The following is a 24,912-nucleotide window of genomic DNA, read 5'->3' on the forward strand; positions in this document are numbered from 1 at the left end:
ATCATGAAGTTTTTATAGATCCTCGTTATTTTTGTTCGATGTAACATTATTTTCAAAACCATTGAAAATTATTATAACACTAGTTTCCGCGAAATTACGGTAGCGAAAAAAGAAAAGAAAGGAAAGCGTAAAACATAATAACACTATAACTGGATAACGTTTAAAATGATTGGCGAAGAGGTGGAAAGTTGTTGTCACGGGAGACCGCACGATATTGAACAAGAAAGCGTTTCAGACTTCAGTGCGTATTATATTGCCGCGACAGTGTGTTCACACGTGTGTGAACGGCAGTTTCAGTACCTACCTACTTGTCAGTTGTAGTAGTGGTCTGTAGGTGCTTTCCGTAAAAACATCGTACCTGTCAGAGAATCCGAACCAAAATTTTCGTATAAAAAATAACACTACCTAAAGCAAGCACTACATACTTAGTGAACGTTTCTTCGACAAAAATAAAATAAAGTAAGTGATCCGAATTTTGTTTTAATAGTTTTGTCAAAGATACCGTTTTTAGAAAAAAATATCGTAGGAGTCTAAGGACAAATTGATATAGTTACTGAATCACGTGTCTAAATAAAAAATTTACAAGTATTTAGCTTATATTAAATAGCAGTTAGTTGGAAAAAAAATACAATTTTGGTTAATTCAATTTTATATTATTATATCAGGTATACGTGTAGCTGAATCACACGTTTGTGACTGTCACGCGATTATTAAATTTTAATAGATAATAATATGTAAAATGTACCTATACAAAATGTCTAAATTGTTATAAATTATTATATTATTTATATTATTTCCTGTATAATATTCGTGTACTTATACAGAGGCAGAGTAAACCGTGACTGCACTCGTGCTGTAGAAGACGGTAATATTGATTTTATGGGCTCTGAAGTAACCCGGTGTACCGATAATATCATAAAGTCGACCGTGGTTATGGTTATCTATACGATTATACTGCAGAACTGCCGTTGAATTCATGAACGCTAGTTTGCAACTATGTTCACTAATCACTAGTTTAGTGACTAATATTGATTTTAAAAATAATTCTAATAGGTCAGTTTGAAGTATTATTGTGTTATACGACAACGTAAAAATGTTACTCATATAATATTACGAAACCATAAATAAAGTATGCAATTTTAGTGTTTTACAATTAATTAGTACGTAATTTCTATGTAAAATTTAAAGTACGAGTTATTGTAAAATAAGTTTTTTTTTTTATATCAAACATTTTTTAGATTTTATAAATAACATTTAGATTTTAGAGTTATAACTTGGATTTTAAGATAATTTTACCTACCATAATTATTCTTTTAGTAAGCGATGAAATTAATTTAAGGTACCTACCTTCTTGTTTAAGTGTTTTGTTATGCACTTGTTTAATTAATAATATTGTAAATTGAGCTCAGTTTAGTTAGAATACATTTTTCATTCTTGAAATAGCATTCAAATGTACGATAAAAACGTTTGAAACAACGGTAAAATCTTCCGTAATTACATGTATGATGTATCCTGTTTACATTCTTAAATATTATCATAAACTATACTTCAAAATTTAACATGTTGATTTTTTTTTAGTTCTATATCATTAAAAAAAAAAAAAAAACTTAGGATACCTTTATAAAACCATGATGTATCATGATTTTATAGTCATAAATATTTAATATACAATTTTAATGGGAATGTTTAAGCTGATCAATGAACAATAAATAAATTTGGATACTTTGAAAAACATATGGGTAGTACTCAGCTGTTATAAAAACGGTACCTAATCTAGTAAAAATGTACCATACAGAATATTATATTTTTAGTATGTATATCTACTATATATTATACTAGTTTTACTGGTTTCAATATTTTGAATACTGCATCATTGCTGGAAGGCATTACTTTTGCTAACTAGTTCCTACGTAAATTTTAAGGAAAGTGAAATCTTTAAAAAATAAATTGATATATAGGAATGTGTGGCTTTCATTTATGCTATATCAATTCGTTTTTTTTTTGCCATTTTTATATACCATAAAATGATTGAAATACATTTTAATGGTTACTGTTTTTTGCGAAAAAAAATTATTAATACCTATGTTAATAAATTATTTTAACAATATTTTTTTATTTTTTTTAATGTACTGTGTAGTAAAAGTAATGTTTGTACTTACTCTCAAAATTTTAATAATTCAATACTAATAAAATATATTATATAGATATACATCGCAGTACGTTAAGAACTATGAGTTATTTATCTATGGCTAAATTATGCAAAATTTAAGATTTTTAATTCTACGCGGATCTATGAATATGTTGGTTATATCATAGTCAATTATATATTTTTTTATGTGTATCTGGAGACATTCTTTTATAGAAGAAAAATACTTCAATCTGCAATGTTGAGGGTGTTTTTGGGTAGAAAATTAGATATAGTTTATACTTTGGAAGGTCAATAATTTTAAAAACAATCGATAAAACAAAATTTAATTATGGAAGTATTGTTAAATTTACGCAAAAACAGCTTTCGACAAAATCGATTTCATTTAGTTGTATATAATTCAAAAAATGAATAATCACAGTAACTTGAAATTTATAATTATAATTTATCAGATATAATTTTCAATGTATTTTCACTGAGTGACATTTATAGGCTTTAAATTGTCTTTTTTATTTATCATGTACCTATAATAACATTTTTGTTTGTAAGTTGGTATTGTAAAACAAATTTTAAAGTTTTTCTACTGGAATTACTAGTAAAATTACATACATTTTTATGTAATGTTTAAAATTCAAATTTTAACGATATGATAACAAGTATATTATTTTATTATTATTAAAAAAATATTAACCGTAGAAACTTAAAAAATTCTGTTGTTACTTAAATTATCATATTCTATTTAGATAAAATGGAACTATATATTAATCTGTTTTCATCTTTAGAAATAATAGTAAAATTATAATATCAGTTAATCATAAAAATATACGAAGAAATATTATATTAATTATTATTTGATAATATAGATAAGTATATGATTTTAGTTCAAATTATCTTGTATTTCAAAATTTTCAAAACACAATCTTCATCAAGATCGTTTAATGTACATAATGAATAAATCATTGAATTTAAAATGTTCATGATTTTATTTATACATAATACTACAACGAATATTATTTGTTAAGTACTCGTAATTTTTTTTATTGCTTAAAGGTTATCAGTTATCACAATTAATAAAATGTATTAATTATAACAATCAAAACAGGTATATACAATATATATATAATCATATATTTCAAGTTATAGTCCTCAATTTTTATATAAAATGAGAATTAATTAAAGTATCTTAAGTTTAATATCAATTTTAAATATTGTATGAAATGTATCTATTGCGTTTAATTAAAGAATAAAGGAAAATAAAGTTTTAAATTTTAATTATGTAAGAAAAAAAATAATAATTATATGGTTTATGGTATTTATATTTAATCATAAATAAATATATTATGATATTTAATATTAATTAAATCGTAATATGAATTATCATTAATATTTAAACTATGTACAGAATTGCAAGTCTGGTTTTTTTTGTAGTCTCGGTTAAACTTTGAAACTATCAAATAAATTCGAACAGTTTTTTTATTTCAATTTAAAAAACATATTATCAAATCAGGTTAGTTCTGTAGATGCAAATTCTGTCTCTTGGATATCTATTGATAAAACTAAGCTTTGTTAAATTTATATTTATTACTATATTATTATATAATACAATTTTTGATATTAATTGATATTGAATGTAATGTTAGTTATGTTATAATAACGTATATAAATTGTAATTATTAGTTTTTATTTTATATCATTGGATAATAATTTATACGATCTCCAAATTATTTGATATATAACTTTACACATTTAATATATTATTATTATTACTTTCATGAAGTTTGAAACAAATAATTTTTATACTAAATAAAATGTTTTCGTCTATAACAAGTTGTATTATATTATTGCATATAATACTACGGAAAAATAAAATAAAAATACATATAGATAAAAAAAATTAAGTTTCAAGTAATGAAATTAGTCATTTTTAATTTTCTATTAGGTATATTTAAATATTCAAACGTCTTTATAGGAATTTATAATGTTTCGTTTATTTTGCGTTCTACTTTACTGTTCTACTTTTTCTGATTTGATACATACTCTCATTTTTTTCCAGTCCATACACTTTTTTTTAAATTTTAACAATGCAATTATTATTAACATATTAAAATCAGTTATTATGTTACAGGTTATTATACCTATAATTTTGTATTTTATATTGTACATATGGTAGGTATCATATGTAATACCAGTATAGGTCATCTAAGAATATTTTAACATTTAACAAGCACTGGAATTAGTTTAAAAAGCATTGTGATAATAATCATTTACTTCAATTTATGTTTAACTAGGTTCATAAAAATATTCTTGAAATTATATCGTGTTAAAGTTATTATCACATAAAATTATATAGGTTCGAATATAACGAAAAATTGAAAATGGTTATGTATGTTAAATTTATAAAAACTTAACAATATTATTTACTTATAATTTATCTATATGTTTATACTACAGTCATGTATGAAAAAATGAAAAAAATTTAAATGGTATTTTGTATTACGTAATAAACTTTCAATATTGTCACGATTTTATTCACATTATGAACATCGGATGTATTGCTTACGTAGTGAATTATCTGTAAAGATTACCTATACATTAAATTTCTCTTAGAAATATTTTACTTTAAACATCTTTAGTAATCAAATAAAATCTTGACTTTTTTTAATTCACTTACTAACAATGTTAATTAAATTTTTTATTTTACAATTAACCGTTTAGGTATGGATATTATTATGAGTAAATTTATTGCAATAATACTAATACGTACGGTTAAGCAGATACAATATATTATCTAATTGATAATAAGTAATAAATTCAAACAGGATATAGATTCATAGATCCAGGTATTTGGTACTCTTCTCATTCTATCATTTTCTACTCAGGATAGATGTATATTAACAAATATGAAATAATAATATTATAAATGTAAATTAAATTAAAATGTTAAATCATCTTATTAAACAAGACTATTCCAAGATAAGTTTAATATAGGACACTAATTATAATATTATTATAAAACTCCATGTAAAAATAATCTATGATTTAACATTAATCGAATAAAATAGTTGATATTTGGTAACTCAAACCTATCCTCTTTCGAAATTTTATCTAAATTATTAAATTTAATATTAAAATAAACTATAAATTGTATAAAAATAAAATATCGTAAATAACAATTTAGTCGCATAATAAAATTGTATTCATCACTAGTCACCATATATGGGCTATGTTAACAACAGGATAGTAAACAACCTTTTATATTTCCGAAAAGTAGTCACATAAGCATATAAGAATGTATTTAAAAACTGATGTATTCCTTGCATCATTTAAAGTCTTAAGTAAAGGATAGATACTCAGGTATTCTGGTTTTTTAAGTAATTTTATAATAAATATATTTTTACAGCATTATGTGCAAATCTTGTATACTGTAGGTTATAGTAAAATCTATATGATTTGTTATAATTATTTAAATCTTACCATTTTAAAATATTTAAATGTTATTTATTAGATGAAGAATAATTAAAAAAAATAAATGAATGTCCTATTATTATTTTTGTTATCTACTGCAGAGTAATTTATTCGTAATTCATAATTAATTTTATCATTTCTAACTTTGATAAATATTAACATGTATTCAATCGCAAAGAGATAACTACGAAAATAAGTTTTAAAAAAATATTATAAATGTTGATTTATCTTACGTGAAACATATCACCATCTATATAATTATATATGAATAGGTATGTGCATCTCGATAAGTGATAGTACAAGAAATTCAAACTCTAGAATAAAATTATTACAGGAAATATAATTCCACTTTCATTAGTTATTTTAGAAAATATTCACTTAAATTGTGCAATAATAATTAATAATTACTTACGAGATGATTATTTTACGACTTAATGTATTATAATTATTAATCGTTACTATTTAATCATCAATATGGTTATACTAAAAATTGATGCAGTTATTAAAAGTAATAATTATTAAGAATATCAATTTCTGATTTATGTAAAAAATATAAAAATAAGTAATTCAACGTATAACCATCCATAATTATCGATTATCTCAGTTAATGTGTTAAAAAAAAAATATAAATATAATATTGAGTCGGCATTAACATATGTTATTTGTGCAAATGAATATAATTACCTACTTATAATTTTATATTATAATGATTTTTTAGAAAGTTTTTGCATTTCTCTATATTTTTGATTTCATACGTTGAATAGTGTGAATTTTTTGAGCTATAAACATCTTATGTTTAATCAATGGTTTTATTTATATGCATTTTAGTTTTTAAGTTTTGGAAACTTAGATAAATAGTTGTAAAGTGATAGGGTAGTAATCCGACATAATTGTGATTTATAATTCAACTTATCGTAAATTATAACTTTATGAGCTTCTCATGCTGAAATATGATTATTCTTGCAATATTATAGTTTTATTTAAATATAGTATATAATTAAAAAATTTCATCTATATAAAAATATTTTATCTTAATTCTTAAACACAAAATTGATTAAAAAGTTAGGATATACCTATTATTATTGTATTAAATACTTAAATTAAATGCATTACTAAAAAAATATATAGGTACCTATTACGCATAAAGAAACTTTAGTATATTTAAGTTTAAACATATAATGTTTATATTCTGCACAAATATTTTGTTATAATTATACAACAAGTAATATTACGTATTTATATATATATATTTTAGGTGAGCATTAATACTATTCGAATGAAGTAAAAATATTAATTTAAACAGTCATCAATACAAGGCTATCAGTAATCATGATGACAGAAAATAAAAAAGAGTCAACTCATCCACCTCTTAAGAGGTATAGGTAAGTAAAAATGAATCTAGTATCCTACAAATAAATATTATGAAACGAAAATTATATACTGATTGCTTATTTTTAGGTCGAATTCTATGGGGAATTCAGTGGCTTATGCTGGCTTATTACTCGTAGAGTTAATTCTATTGGTTTTAAAATTCATTTATACTACTGTTGAGTCCATTATACGTACATTTTTACCACCATTAGAAAAATCACTTAAAGATGAAATTGTTTTAGTAAGTTATTTAGTATATAGTCTATTATATGGTGTTATGTATATAATATATAAGAATATATACTCTAATTAATGTTATAACTGATTTTAAATTTGATACATAGTTGGTGTAGATAGTTCATGGGTATCCTTATTGGTATTGTGTTTAATTGTAAAAATATAAAATAATATAATGGCGAAATGATTATGGAGTTGAACTATAAAATATACTCGTATCATATACATCCTTAGTGTTTTTTAGAGATAGTTTCAATGTTTCACAAGACTTGCATTTGTTGAAGACGTCTTATAATATTTCACAAACCTACACATAAATTATTATACAGTCATATAAGCAATCCTTTCTCGCGAAAAAGATTTATTGAAAAACATTACGAAACCACTGTTTATTCCACACGCATGTTAAATTATAATAATAATATTGTTATAAGGTAGCTTGTTACGTACCTATTTACCATTTTTTATCACGGCATAAACTACATATACAACACTCTTAATTTATTATGATTTCAAAAACCAGTTTGATATTGACATGTGTCGAAAACTTAAATATTCATTTAAATACATTTAATAAAGCCTTATTAATGTTAATATGTTATTATTTATTTTTGTGCTACATAAATACATATGCAATTAATAACAATTAATTAAAATACGTAATGGTTATTTTTTTTCCAATATCAACAATAAAATTTTAATCTCGTCTTATAACTTTTTTTTTAGATAACTGGAGCGGGTCACGGTATTGGTCGAGAATTGGCATTATTGTTTGCCATACAAAATGCAATTATTGTATGCTGGGATTTAGACGAAAAAGGAAATAATGAAACAAAACAAATTCTTAAGCTTAAAGGTTACAAACGTGTTTACACTTATAAGTAAGAATATTTTTATACATTCACCCACCAATATAAAACCATATATTTAGTTTTTATAATTAATAACCGTAGTATTAAGCATTATTATATTATGTTTTTATAAATATTCTTGGAGTGCGGTACCGGATTTACAAATTATGGCACCCGCGGCTAACATAATATTGTGCCCTATAACAGCGTTTCTCAAACTTAGATCGCGACCCACTGATGGATCGTGAGCCAATTCTTGGTGGGTCGCGAGAAGATTTTTGAATTATATAGATTTTAAGAAATTTATAATTTTTAAATCAGTTAAAGCATTAATTATAAAAGTATTGAAAAGGTATTATCAAATTCATTGCGTTTAAAAATATCCGAGATTAACGTCGATGTTGGCGCTGTTATCTACCATAGCAAAAAACAAGCACACATTTCATATACGTCTCATTATTAAAATACTTCAGTAAAATCATATTCATGATAATATATCAATTACCAATATTATATTAATTATGATTTATAAATTAATAAAGTTATAAAATACAATGATAGTAAACACATTTTGTTTCAGGACAAAAAATATAATATAAGGCTATATAAATTAATAGTTATATGATAATTTATTATATACATATAAACATAATTTGTTTAAAAGAATAATAATTTAAAGATTTTCCTTGGTTTTATTTTGCAAATTGTTGAATAGTTTCATTGAAATCGATCAATTGCAAGATATAATTTTCTGAATATAATATCATTAATGATGTTAAATTTTTCTTAGACTGGCTTGTTCTATATACTTACTTTTTATTCTTGTTAATTTGGAAAATACTTTTTCGGCCGAACAATTATTTTTATTATATATGGGCACCTCATGCGAATAGATCAAGAATACGTAATATCAATTATTAGAATAACAATTTAATATTTATTATCATTTAGTAATTTTTCGTAATATAAAATTAAGAACATTTATATTTTATAATTATAAATTATTTACTGTACCCACTAAAATAATTTTTTTTATAACTTTTTTTAACGCATTAAAAATATATATATTTATATTGGAGATAAAGATGGGCCTCCTAAATCAGTAGACTCCGGGACCGTGCCTCTCTGCTTCTCATTAATCCGGGTTTGATAATGAGTTAGACCGAGGGAATTAAATCTTTAAAATACGCACAAGAAAGCACTAAAAAATACGAAATATACTTTTAAACAAATAATAATTTCAATTAAATTATTGAAATTTTTATTTAATGATTATTTATCTAATTAATTTTTCTTCTTTTGCATAATTACAAAATATGATACATTGTTTCCAAATTGATATTATCAGATAATTTAGTAAGGATAAATTCATAAATAAATAAAAAAGAGCTAAGCTTACACGTTAAAATGTTGATAAAATACTTATATACATTTTTTTTATTAACAATTTTTTATGTTTGTAGAATAGTTAAATAAAACGCTTTAAAAACCGAAGTTATGCACAATTATGCTTTAATAAGCAAAAATCTCAAAATATAAAAAATGATGTAAAACAAAATTTTGGATTTAGATATTTGAAATAGAATTTTTCTTTGACTAGTTGCTATTCATTCACTCAGCCTCGCAATAATCACGTACCTAAATGTTTAATGATAACGATATAAAAATGTAACAAGTATAATTAAAGTGCAATTATTATATTTCAATTTTAAACAGTATATTTATTTTTTTTAAGAAAATAAAAATCTAATAATAAAATTTGCGTTGAAAACTAATACACAAATTATTATTCAAATATATATATTTTTCATTTAATTTTAAATTTACATCATGGTGCACTTTATTATATTGTATAGGTATAAGAAAAAATTAAGAACATAAAATATTTTAACTAAATTATAGGTTTATGTACATATATACAGTATATTGTATAGGTATAAATAAATAAAAAAATACATATATTATAAAGTTGTTTCAAAATAAGATATTTTTGTACTAACATTTTTATACAATTCATATAATTATATGATTCACTGTTTTTTACAGGAAGTACATAATTAGTTTTAATTATTCAATTTTTGTTACTATTAGATTAATTCTCTGTTTTTAAGTTGTATTTACTAAAGTAAATAATTAAAACGAATAAATCATTTAAAATTTTACAATTAACTTAAACTAAATAATTATAAATTGAATAATTATAAATCGTTTAAAAATAGTCTATATACAATTAATTTAATTTATTTTAATTATTGAGTCATTTTCATGGTACTTTTCACTTCATGTTAAAAGTTAAAAACACTATACATTAGATTCTGAATGGGTCTTTACATTTAGTAGTTATAAAATAATTTATTTTTTGTATACACGATAAGTAAGCAAATTGGATTAGTTTATATTTTTGTATTTTAAAAGAGTCAAAAATTAAATATTTTCAGAAATTTTCAAAATAATTAAAATATTTTTTTTAAATTTATTCCTCGATGAAAATAAGTCTATAAATAATAATGGTTAATTTATCGTATTTTTTTTTTATATACATATATCTATATTTATATTTTTATTGCTAAGAAAATAATAATGGTACATTATAATATATAATAAAGTCCTGTAATTAAAGTCATATATTTTTTTTTAATTTCGTAATTTATGACGTAAGAGAAGTGTTAATGAATTTAATAATAATGGGTATCAAATAAATTTATCTTGACTGATGCTGATTTTTTAAAGTATTATATTAAATATTCACAGTATGTAGAATTGTCTTTGTTTACTGTAAGCCCTAATTATATACAATAAATACAAATAATATTATTGCATAATAACCACATAAATCAAGGTGTAGGAGCTTATAAATTGTATATTATTATAAGAAATGTATAGTTCTTTTATTTATATTTAATCGTAAATAGTATAATAACAAATGACGTTGACCTAATCAAAAATCACGAATGACATTGACTTAGGTCTTGATGCACATATTCAATCTCCATATTACAATTGCTCAATACGTGATTTGACTGAAACATCACTAAACAACCGTATTTATTAATTATTAGGACTCGGATTTTGTAGAAAAATAATTCCAAAAATGCAAAAAAAAGCATTTATTAAATTTAATTCTAAAATAATAAATTTCAATTACACATAAAATTAAATATTAAAAATGGAATTCAAGACCATATATTATATAGTCAAGTTACTTTCATTAAAACTCATTCTATTGGGTGTTAATATATTTTTATACATAGAAAAAGACCTTTCCACGTCAACCGATGTAATCGGTGCATATTTCATATGAACTAATTCATTTGAATTCATGTAAATACAACTATAGATAATTGTAGATAAAATTATTTCGGCACAATAACCATAGTTATTTTGTCAATTATACATTATTTACTGGTTTTTTCACTGGTTTTATAATTTTTGGTTATAAAAATATAGTCCAAGTTTAATATATATATATATAAATAAGTTAAATTTTCAAGAAAAACATGTAAAAATCAAGAAAAAGAACCAAATAGGGGAAAAGCAATAAAAAGCAGGTTTTGTCGAAAAAAGCAAAAAAAAGTTTACTTCATTAAAATTGGAACGATTCAAAACGTATTTATTTATAAGAATTATCTTTCTATCATACTCACCTTAAAAGAAGCATTTGCTACAAAATTCGAGCCTTATTAATTATTATTTTTTTTAATAACATTTAACACAGGAAGCAAATCTGTGTCGTAGAGTATTATAAATTAACTATTTGAATTAAAAGAATCTTCTTAGCTTAGAAACACACTGAGGATTTTTAAGTAGCATGTGTTATGTACGATCAAAATTGTATGCTATAAAAAATTATTCTTTATTTTTAATTAAAATTTTTATCAATAACTAATAGTTTAAATATTGTAGCTCCGTATCCTATGAACAATGAACATAAAAATTAACACTAATCGTGTATCAATATCAAAATCGATAAACTAAAAAATTAGTCAAATAGATTAACAAATAAATATTTTGAGGGTTATAGACTTATAGTGTATTCAATTTAATATTTAGTGTTTAATATTTGGGATCGTTTTTCTAAAATTAACTTAAATACCTACTTAAAATAGTTAAATAAATTGAAAATTCAATAGAAATTGGGTTTAGGCCATTCGAATTGTATATATTGAATTGTTTCAAGCATTTTTAAACTCTCATACAATTGTATTATTTTATTTCGATTGTATAGTTTAATTTCTTAATATTTAAATTTGTTTTTAACCATAAATTATAACAAAAGTAATTAAACTAAAATTCAATTTTGTAATAAAACTATAGAAATAGTCCACTTATACAGTCTTAAGTTATCAAATTATTTAGTTTAATACTTTTTAAAATATATCATTAAATAATTATTAGTAATAGTATTACATTTTAATTAAGTTTCAGTAATACAAATTACAAATTAAATTATGATGTTATTTAAATGCTGTATATGGTTGTGAACGCAAAATGTATAAATCTCAAAATATCCTTAACTGAAATTTTCGTAAACAAAATCCAACTCCTACTTTATTTCTTTAGAGCAAAATTAGGATACAAAATAGTCATGTTTGCCTCTAACCAATACATTACAACCATTAAATCTCGCACCACCACGATCATTTAAAGTCACTTATATTATTATATTGTATAACTCCAGATATCACCCTCCAGCAGATATCTAATACACAAACAAAACTACAAAGTGAAAGTATTAGTATCTGTGACATAAACTTAACTATCTATTATAACTGGTTCTATACAATATAATGGCAAAATACCTACAGATAATGATGCTTGTAAATTCTGTTTATTATTTCAGACCATCAATTATTTAATTTAAAAGGAAATTTAACTAGTATACATTATCTATTTTGTAAGGATTTGTGCAGCCTATAGGTACACCGTACACCTTATATTTACCAATTATATTTGACACAAACAATTAATATATATTGTACTTGGACTTAAATAATAACTAATGAAGAAAAAATTATACCCTCGCGTGAATAATCTCCATCAATCACATTACTTAAATTGATGGTATGAAATATATGTAATGGAACATTACATATTTGTGTGTGAAACAAATACTTAATAACGTCACAGACTAACAACATATTTAATTTTTAGTATATTTAAGGTTTTTAATTATAATGAAAATAACCAGATAAAAAAGTATATGTCTTATTTTGTTACGTTTTTTGATGATATCAATTAAGCGGTAAAATATTTTCAGTAGTAATTCGTCATACACTATTTTATTTAAAATTTAAAATTTCTAGATAATTTTATAGTTTTAGAAACTAAGACAAATACTTTTAAAGTTTTGCACGTTTTTGTTGTAACTACCTTTACTATCATTTTTTAGTTAGATAATATGTTGCAATATCTTTAAAGTATATCTTAAGCCACGCACTTACCTTATATATTGTCTATATATTGAAATGTATGTTACATAAGCAATTTAACTGTTTATCTTATATATTTAATAGGTATCTACTAAACATATGTAACTTTAAATATATTATAATATTTAAATTACTATTAATGTAGGTACCTATCTACCTTAAATATAACGTTAAATACTATAATATTATGTTCAATTTATTTATTGATTTCAAGAGGTACCTATAATATTTTATAAATATATATACGGTAATTTACAAAGTTTAAGCATTAAAATTTTTGCTGTACATGAAATTTACAAATTTAATTGTAAAAAATGATTGCTAATTAGTTCTAATTGTTGCTTTTATAGAAGTATTGATATTCGAATTTACTATTAATAATGTTTTTGCAGAGTAGACGTATCTAATAGACAAGAAGTTTTGGATGCTGCAGCCTTAGTTAAACAGGAAGTTGGTAGCGTCTCGGTGTTGGTAAACAATGCCGGAATCATGCCATGTAGACCATTATTTTCTCAAAGCCATGAGACAATTGAAAAAATATTCAACGTCAACGTTTTAGCTCATTTTTGGGTAAATTCAATGCTAAAAAAATTGTATTCTACGTATAAACTTAAAATTGTTGTCAGGCTCTGGAAGCTTTTTTACCAAGCATGATTGAAAATAACCATGGCCACGTAATCGCTTTATCATCAATGTGCGGGGTCATCGGACTCCCAAATGTTGTTCCATATTGCGCTTCGAAATTCGCCGTTAGAGGTAATATAGTTGATTTATCAATTCGAATATAATTTAAAAAATTCAGTTACTTAACATCGTCTAACGTTATACACAAATATAATAAATGTAATGTGTACATTATGAACTCTCTCTTTTTTATTAATAAATTTCAAATCGTTTGAGTTTTCAGTGGTATTCAAGGTAGTCAAGAACCAAGGTCATAAAAAATGAGAGTAATCCAATGAGATGCTTTTGTTATGCAATGAAATATCGTATATTATACACATCTGATATTTTATTATAATATATATTTTACATTTTTTATAAGTTTTTATGAAGTCATTGAAACGTATATTTTATGAAGATATTTATTATTGGTTTCAATTTTAATTTTACAAGTTCTATAAATTTATAGTGAAAATATATGTATACTTTTTATTGCGATTCGTTGTGTGCACATTTTATGGTTTAATATTTGTGTGTGAAAAATATTATATTTATTATTAAATATTGATTACATTTACATCATCAGAAAATATAAAATACTGCTCCTATGAAACTATTTACGTGTTGAACATTAGTTAAATGATTTTTTAAATAAATAACGTTTTGTTTCACGAAACAAAATAAAATAATAAATACGACGTACCTACTGCCTACCATTTTGGTAGATTGTATATTATATACATATTATAATTTAGTATGTCTCAGTAAATAATATGTTTGCACGACAGCAATAAAAGTAAAAAACTCTTTATTGTATTTTCAAACAGCAGGTTGTTGATAACTATATAATATTCCTACAACATATTAATTTATTAGCAACACGTAATAATAAGTAATAGTTCTTAGAATATAATGTTGTTTTGTTATCCTTAAATAGAAATTGTATAATATTTATTTACATATTTTACTTCATAAAATAAGGTTATAAAATAATTTTCATCTAGAAACTATTTGAAAGTATTTACTATTATAATATATTATTTACACATCATTCATTCTGTAAATAGCAATATTATTTAATACGCAACTGTGTACTTTTAAAACGTCTATAGTTATAGTATAGGTATACATTTTAAAATTATTTTATCAAATTTCTAATATATCTACATATGATATTTATTAAATACAATTTTTATATGTAGTTATTATTTTCAATACTGTCAACGACTCATTAAATATAATAACATATCTGGTTTTGTAGGACTCATGGAAGCCTTATACGAAGAGTTAAGAGTTGGAGATACGAAAAACAATAAATCTGAAATCAAATTCACTACAGTTTACCCAATTATGGTTAATACAGGACTAGTTAAGAAACCTAGAAATCGATTCCCATTCTTGTTGGATATGCAATCGCCTGAAAAAGTAGCCAATATAATTGTAAAATCGATGAGGCGTAACTACAAAGAAGTCAGTATACCGTGGATGCTGATGCCTCTCGACCGGATATCCAGGTATATATTATTATACAGAGCGGTTTGCGAATGCTTATTTTATTACAAAGTATTCAAGTAAGGTATAGGATAACAGACTTAACATCTAAACCCTTTCTACTTAAAATTAATGAACGTTGGTGGAGATACACAGTTTTAATGTGAAATCTACAAATTATCTGTAACTGATACATTGTTTATATGCCTCATTATGCTTGTTCTGATCCTCAATAATAAATGTATCCACTTTTAAATTCATCAACTGTGTAGTGATATGAATTGGCAATTTTAGATTTTTAATTAACACGATAAATTATTTAATATTTTATAATGTTCGCTCAATAAATAATAAAAATAAAAATTTAGTACAATTTTCGATTATTTAGTTCTAAATAATTGATTTAAAATAAGTTATTTATACGACTACATGAGGATTATACTCCCGACTCCTGTATCTGATTATACTAATGTATCCATGATTTTATAGACTGTTGCCCGGAAAATTCATTCAGAACGTTAAAGATTTCATCGACACTGGCTTGGACCCACACACAGATGATTAAATTATAGGTACCAGTTGTTTTTCCTCTAACATAATTATACTATAAAACTTTTGATAATATTTGTTAAAAAAACTTGATTACCTACTATTTTTTTTTTTTTTTTTTTTTTAATGTTCGTTGTTATGTAATGATGACCGAATTTCCAACAATAATTATATTTGTATTTTAAGATATTTATGGTTTTGTATATTTATATAATATTGTTATACTTCTTGCTTGTTATAACTATTAAAAATAGTTATAACTACTATTATTACTATTTGTAATTTTGTAAATAATTGTTTGTATAATAAATACAAGATACTTTGAAATTAAATATTTTTCTAGCAAAACACATACCATCAAAAATGATTTATAATAAATGCGTGTGTAAATAATGTATTATGGTGACGGTATCTGACTATCCCTATATCCCCATATGTATTATAAGCATCGTTTGAATTTTAAATCAATGTTATGATTATTGTTAAACCGTAAATAATCGACCAACGGGAATATACAAGTGAGCAGTCTTCGTAGCGGAAAATATTTATACGTATGTGTTTAATAAAATGTGTGTAATGAATGATTTACAACTAAATACTTTAGATACGATTGATATGTAAATGCCGTTTGAACGATTTATCTCGCATCAGTTATCGCAAGCGTATGGATTTTTGTGTTAAGTATAAAAACGGTTCAACAAATTGTGTGGAGCATATTATTTTCCATAATGTTTAGAAAAACCAAACGAAGATCACAGGTTTTAGTGAAATATTATATTATGGTCGGCCTGAGAGCTTAAAAATCGAATTTTCGTCTCATTCAACATTATATTATTATTGCGTTTAAATAGAAGATATAGGCGCACTTCAAATGTAGCCCACTTATGGCCTAGTCCTTTTGGGTGACTTCTCTTTTACGCGTGTCGTGTCGCACGTGTGTAAATATTCATCGACAACTGCAAATATTTAATAAACTTCAGCTCCCTATTGGCTCGTAATTTTTTGTTGCTTGGCGAAATTACTCAAGCCGCGTTAATACGCGTGTAATAAGTTTTAATAAAAACCGTGTACAATATAATTTGTTTTAATGATTTGTAGATATCCATAAAATATTACAGGTAGGTTAATTGTATACGTTTTATACAGTGTTAGACCATGGACACGACAACAGACGTGCTCTATCGCCTCGCCTCTAGCGCGTAACTTGGTCGGTCGCCGTACAATCGTATGCGCAATAACGTGTAGATTATTAATTATAATCCAAAACCGTGCTACTGTCATTCTTATTTCTAATTCGAGTAATTCGCATCTTACGCCTACCGTAAGACTTTTCTATGGTCGTTTAAAAATAAAATTAATCTTACCTATTAATACGTATTATATTCGCAGTGATATCATCTATCATTTATCGGTATATGAGCGGCGTTTAACAAAAAAAAAAAAAAAAATGTTTATTGAAAACATAAAAAAAATAAAAATTAATCAAGACGTCGTTAATTCCGTTTACGGGTTATACAAATTTAATCTTTAAACGTGGTTTAAGACGAGGATACGAAATGTACGTTTTACTAGACCGAGTTTGGTCGATCCATTATTTTTTACACTCGTCATGGCGCTCGCGTTCGGTCATCCACGCATTATTTATCACGCCAAATGCATTCATCATATTTCACACCCGATCTACGTCGCGATGCGTCCCGCACACGCTCGTGGTACGAATCTCTTTCTCGGTAATAATTATCAATTAAATAATTAATATTATTGATTTATTACAATGTTAATGTTGTGTATGCTGATCACCCGCACAGCCGCACATCCGAGCGTTCGATGTACGGGCACATCAATACGACAGCGACCGGTTTATTTTGTGCAAAGATTTCGCTAACGGCGGATCACTCGAACGTGATGAATATTATGACTGTGTAATGTGTACCTATACACCATACATGAGTGCCTATATACGCATGTTGCATGTTCAATATTATAAACAGTGAAGTAGTGAACGCATGAAATGTTTTATACATTAAGACTTGAACATCATTTAAAAAAACAAACCATGTTTCGCTAAATGAATTTAGGTACCGTTTAAAACGGTTCTATTAACGAGTGAGACGTATAGGTGCGTTGTAATACTTACCTATGGGAGTAGTTATGTCTTGAGTGTCTGCGCTTTATAGGAGACCAAACCGTCGGAGGTCGTCTCTGTATCTACAATCTTACAGCAACTCCCATAATACGCCAGACTAGTATGGTCATAATGCGTAATGTACCTACGTTCGGAGGACGCTATGGGTACCGACGAATACACGGCCGTCAAATCCTCCTCTCTGTCAGATGACAAAATACTTAAATAGGTACGTATACTAAAGCTCGGAAACCCGCGGTTTGCTACGTATCACCGAAAGCCTTGGGATAAAGTCAATAGGTACGAGTAAAATCTCTGGTCTTCGATAAGTCATCAAACGGAGATGACTATATTATAATTGTACATGGGTAATTATAATATTATTTATTTGATTCGATTTCGATTCCTGTTGGTACCATTGAGAAAAATTGAAGTCTTATAAGTTATAACCAATTTTTATTTTTATTGTGTTTGGATAATGCCGGCGGACTTACCGCGAGTGTCTTAAACTCTGTTAAATGTCAACTAGATAGGTACACATATTTTTAGTACACTAATTTGCGCGGTTTTGGCTAATTATAAAATACGAATCTAAAATAATTATAAAATGCAATTTTAATGACAATTTTATTTTCTGAAACCATTGCAGACTAACACATCACACAAACAAGAAGATATTCGTTTTTCGAGAGCCACAAAATTCTCGTAGAAGCCTCTTTTTGAAATGCCTAGATTAAGGAGTTGAAATTAAAGTGCGCATCCCTAAGTGAGTAGGAGTGTAGGATTACCTGTGTACCAAATTTTAGAGCTACGAGTGCGCAATGCAATACATAGACTTGACTGTGAACCGTTCACAGACACACAGATTGCCTTGTGTCAATATATACAGTCAATATAGATGTTCAAATGTGTGATATGACTAATACAGTAATACGTACTACACAACATACTATAATATGTCACTTATGTTATGATTGATGATAGATAATTAAAAACGTATACACACACACATATGTAGGTATTGATTTGACGCGACTGTAAGTTTAATTAACGATGTATCGCATTAAATGATCGATGGATTGGTAATGCGCGGTAATCATTATAATAACATACGCAGTACACAAATAAATATATCTATAATAATATCATGTATAGGTAGTTACCTGCATATTATATGTATCCTATCCTATTCGCACAACAACAAAAATGTGTGTGTGTGTGTATTATACAATTAAGCCTGTTTCACAAACCGTACATGATAATAATATGTGTATATATACCTCTTATATTGCAATGTTATAGCACGGCGTGAGACGACTACTCATACAGTTATTCAGCGCCCAGCTATTAATGAGGCAATAATATAATAAAAGCGTTCAAACAGTTGCCGTCATTTGTCGAGAGCTGTCTACGTGTCCGTGTGCGTCTTTTCGTTGTATTAATTGTCGGATAATTATACAAAATATCCGTCTGCAAAAAAACTTACATATTATTATATCATACATTTTTATATACACTAGTTTTATTTTATAGACATACCTACCACGGGCGAGAGTGGACTTAATATGTACTACATGTGATTGAATATATTCGATGAATGCTTACGTTAAATGATTTAACCGGACAACAGTCAATCAAAAATGACGGATATTTGACGTGAATTTGTCCGGCGTCCGCGTTATTCGAATGGAATCATTTTTTTTTTTTTTTTAACTATTGCGTTTAAATTTAATATCGCGTGACTTGAATCTATTCAAATATAATAATATACAACTATCCCGCATCGGGAATCTTATCAGATCGGTCTCATGCAAAATTCAAACTCGACACGTTGCCACGAAAAAACTATGCGGTTGAACCATTAAGCCGTACAAATATAGTCTCCTACAAACCGCAATGACAACGTGAATGTAGTGCGTAATATTATATTTATAGGTATTGAGTTTTATTGAACTCTCTTTGAAAAACAAACAATATTTTATTTAAAACCCAACTTAATATAAATGCGACTCAAACTGCAATATCCAAATGTGTTATGCTGTTACATATGTTATTAAAACAAGTATATTGTGTAACGGGGTGTTCGATACGTCGTAGACTTCTATTTAATGAAACTCCCTATATAATGATAAATTTTATGGAACCATTAGATTTTTATCCGAAAAGGTTTCTATTTCAAAAATGATTTTGTTCCTGTTATTTTACTAAAAATTTAAAAACTATTATATAATTCTTACATATTTATAAAGAACAAATTCGTCAGTTAGATTTATTTAAATAAATATGATCATTTTTGTAGTCGAAATGGTACAAAAGTTGTTCAACATGATATCAAAAAGTTCTTTGACAACAAAAAGAATTTAAAAATATTTAATTTCAATTTTAATTTATTTATTTATTGATATTACACATATATATTATATTATAATTATTTACATACATTGTGTACACTAAAAATGAGATTTTGAAGTGAAAAAATTATTATAATTTTTGTCAAAAAAAATCTTAAAATTCGTTGTGTAAAGGTTCTATATAGTTTGTGAACAAATAAAATAAGCAATTAATAGGTATACCTATGTAGATTATAAAATGTTTTTATTCTTTGTTGTCAAAGGACTATCTGGTATTTTGTTGAATAACATTTGTACCATTCTGACTATAAAAATGGTCGCACTTATTTAAATAGTCTGATTGACCGCGAGTGTGTACTTTATAAATATGTAGTTTTTCAATTTCCTGTAAAGATATAATACAAAATGTATTCGTTAAATATAAATTTTACCATAAAATATTTCGTTGTAAAGAGAGTTTTGTTAAATAAAGGTTCCACTGTATTATTATCTACATGAAAAAACTGGTGTAAAAGGACAATACCACGAATAAAATCCTATAGGTGTAATTATGTATACCACATATTATTTTTGAATTTTTTAGTGTTTTGATTTTTTTCTAGATTGCACATTTTTTCGACTTTTAACGACTCTTTAGAGTTGTTTTTTCTGTAGATAAATACCTAGGTAGTAAAATTATATACAATAAAGCCTTAACTATTATATAAAAACACTTTTTATAATATAAATATAAAAACACTTTCAAAAACAAGTTTCTGTTAACTTTATAAAACATGGAATATGTTTTTAATTTGTATAATTATTTCTATTTATGTAAATCTGAATATAATTTTAAAAGAAGCGAATGCTAAGTACACTATATTTTAGTAGCCAATTACCTTATACTCATGTATAAATGGAAATAAACATTAATGTTTTCAAATATTTGTTAAATCAATTTTGATTTGTTCTAATTATTTATTAAACATATCTTTATATTTATTATGTTTATTCGAATATGATAATAATCAGATAAATTGTTGATTTTCAGGTGGCTAAATGTGAAATTTTCTTAGTCATAAGTTTGCTGCCTTTTATTTTTAAACCTATATTTGTACTATGAGTAAATACAATTAAGATCTAAATTTTAATTAGAAGCCACAGTATTAGATCTCGAATAATAAAATTGGCAATTCAAAATTATAATTTAATCCGGAGCGAAAGAGAAAATTGCGGAGCAATTATAATCCCGGATTATAGGTACCTACCTACTAGCTATAGTGCGAAACAATAATTTTATCAGTACGTTGTTCCAAATCTGTAAAATTAAATAAATTCAACACATAGAATAATAATTTAGATTGATAATTACTATTTATAATATACTTAACATGTTTCGAAAAATAACATATTTTAGGCTAAATAATGTGGTCTTTATATGATGTAATTTTAAAATATGTTGGTTGATTTAAATCATTGTATTATAGTCACTAAACATAATATTATGTTCAATGTCTATCTAATTATCTATTACACGTAGAATTCTGAATTTGAAAATTTCGCTCTTCTTGAAATATTGAAAAAATATTTTTTTCTTTTTTTAAACGTGTTCAATTATAATTTATTAGAAATAATATATTGCTGATTAATGATTATATACAGAAAATATTAATGATAAATAATTAATCAGATATCAACCAAGGTTTATGAATTACTATAATATGCTAACGGTTATAATTTGTAAATTAAAATATAAATTTAATATGTATATTAAATGTAAATTATTATGTAGATTTGGTTGAAGAGTTTGAAACTTGGGAATGTTATGTATAGATTCGTTATATTATAGGTTTGTAAAATAACTTCTACATTATACGTAATTATGTAAATATGTTAAATATATTTTCTTTTTTTCATACAATAAAATAAATTTTAAAATTTTTTACTTATAAATTGACGAGACTATTAACTTTTAGATTTAATAATTTTTTTCTTTATATTTTATTGAAATGAAATATTTTAAGAAAATAAATTTCATGAAATCTTAAAACCCTAATTTCGCGTGAATGGTTGGTTACATTTTATTTTATTTAATAATTACTAATTAGTTACTGTTTCTATGTTATTATTATACTTCTAAAATGTTTTATGTTTTTATTTTTATTTTCAAATTTTTTAATGTACCTACTTATATGTTAATTAATAATTATATAGTTATCAAAGTAGTAATGTATTATTAAGATACTTATTCTTCTGCAGGCTAATAATGACTTAATTCAATAAATATATAAATTCATTATTGTATGCCACAAATGTTGATAAATATTTTCAGGATTCGTATATGAATAGATTTTCTTTAAATTTTAATTAAGGTCCAAGAGTGTATTTTCTTTAATGTTTAAACAAATTTAAAAAAAATATTTCTGAAAAACAACTTTTGCCAAAAAAAACTCTCAAACTAATTTAACCAAACTGTTAAAACATGCTAAATTACTAAAGGAAAATTATTCATAAAAAAATATATATTGAAGATGACATTGTGAATATTCAAGAAGTTAAAAATCATAGTTATTACCTATAAATATAGATATGTATATATTTCGCAATAATTACAAATAATATTTTTACTAAAATAAGTATTTTACTATTTTTACTTTACATACACTCACTACAACAATGACCTCCAAGTATTCTACATTTATTTATATTATTCAAGTCATTATTAGATTATTATATATTAAAATTTTCTTTACAATAATTCGATATATTAAATTGATTATTATATTTTTACCTACATACCCTTAACTAATTAATAGTCAATAATAATAATTAATATATAGGCAGTAGGCACACAATAACAGTATATCAGCATATACAACATTTAATTACAAAATATACATAAATATAACTGTTAAATGTATTCATATTCTTACATAGAAAAATAAAAATATTCACTACTTATTTATAAAATCATATTTTATATGTATTATATAACATGACGTGATAAATTTCAAAATATAATACTTAGTTATACCTATTAATAACTATAATAATAAGGTCTTACTCAATATTTTTAAGTAGTTGCGAAATTTAAGTTACCTTTTTAAAGATATAGAAATTTCGAAATATCAGATCAATCTATGTTTGATTAATTTAAGTACTATAATCATCAATATAAGTGTTTGAATAATTGACTTTAACTGTCAGGAGAGTTCAGAATAATATAGTTCTATACTAACGAAGTCATTTGCAGGTTTGTTGATGAACATGATGTACTATACTTATATATCTAGGAATATGACGTGTATAACAGTCCTCTCTTTTTTGAATGATGATATATTGATCACAAATCATTTTTCATCATTTTGATGTATTCAATCAATAATAATCGATAATAAATACTATAATATTTATATAATAATTTAATATATATCTTTTAATATAAAATACATTTAAATATTTAATTATTACTAATCAATGTCCAATGTCATTTTTTTAAACTAAATTATTATGATTAATGTAAGAACAATTCTTATAGTTATATAATACATTTGTGTTTTATTAATATTGTGTTTGTCTTATTTTCAAAACTTTCAAAACTTTGAAAGTATTTATTAAAACTTATTTAACCTGTTCAGTAGTGTTGTGACCAAATTATAGGTGTTATTAATTAAATAATTAAGCTGAAACATAACTTCTTAAAAATCAGGAATAATTATTATTTACTATGGTATGTTATAGCCAATTTAATTATTTTGATTAAGACCCAAACAATTTTTTCACACGAGAAACATTTATATTGTAATTTCAACTATTAACTTTTTTTTTAATAATTGTTAAGTACCTACCTATAATATTATGATACGTAAATTGGAATTAATTACGAAATAAAAATATATAATTGTTATTATTATTATATTTTCAGATGAATATACATAAATATTATTAAAAACTAGTATAATCGGATGTAAAAGCTGTTCTTAATGTTCTCATATAAATTCGAGCAAATAAAAATATACGTAAGTATAATAAAATACTAAATATACTAACATATTGAGTATATTATTATACTCATTATAATAATGAATAATAATAACATTGTATAGATAATATCTATAATATTGAAATTTAAAAACTTAATTTGTATACGTATATAATTTGTTAATTTCTCCCTTTATTAGTATATTCAATCAATTTTATTGTAAGAAACAAAAATAAAAATGTTCAAAATAATACGTAAATTAAACAAATTGTT

General features: G+C 24.3%; 1 protein-coding gene across 1 annotated transcript; it reads left to right on the plus strand.

Annotated features, from left to right (window-relative positions):
- The first annotated feature begins 232 nt into the window (after positions 1–232).
- On the plus strand, positions 233–16,308 carry LOC112594251 (estradiol 17-beta-dehydrogenase 11-like). The gene is made up of 8 exons (XM_025338941.1): positions 233–459; positions 6,867–6,993; positions 7,070–7,223; positions 7,946–8,100; positions 13,892–14,069; positions 14,126–14,255; positions 15,424–15,676; positions 16,143–16,308. Exons 2-8 carry the CDS (start codon positions 6,941–6,943, stop codon positions 16,216–16,218), a joined length of 999 nt encoding a protein of 332 aa, XP_025194726.1. The 5' UTR covers positions 233–459; positions 6,867–6,940; the 3' UTR covers positions 16,219–16,308.
- The last annotated feature ends 8,604 nt before the right edge of the window (positions 16,309–24,912 follow it).

Source organism: Melanaphis sacchari, unplaced genomic scaffold (assembly GCF_002803265.2).
Source record: "Melanaphis sacchari strain LSU unplaced genomic scaffold, SCAv2.0 Contig225_pilon_pilon, whole genome shotgun sequence".
NCBI classification, from domain to species: domain Eukaryota; kingdom Metazoa; phylum Arthropoda; class Insecta; order Hemiptera; family Aphididae; genus Melanaphis; species Melanaphis sacchari.

What these genes read in the sequence shown, in the direction of transcription:
- LOC112594251 (XM_025338941.1), top strand. Translation starts at nt 6,941, where the DNA reads ATGATGACAGAAAATAAAAAAGAGTCAACTCATCCACCTCTTAAGAGG. An exon ending in AAACGTGTTTACACTTATAA is followed by an intron (nt 8,101 to 13,891) that starts GTAAGAATATTT and finishes ATGTTTTTGCAG; the next exon opens with AGTAGACGTATCTAATAGAC. An exon ending in CCTCTCGACCGGATATCCAG is followed by an intron (nt 15,677 to 16,142) that starts GTATATATTATT and finishes ATGATTTTATAG; the next exon opens with ACTGTTGCCCGGAAAATTCA.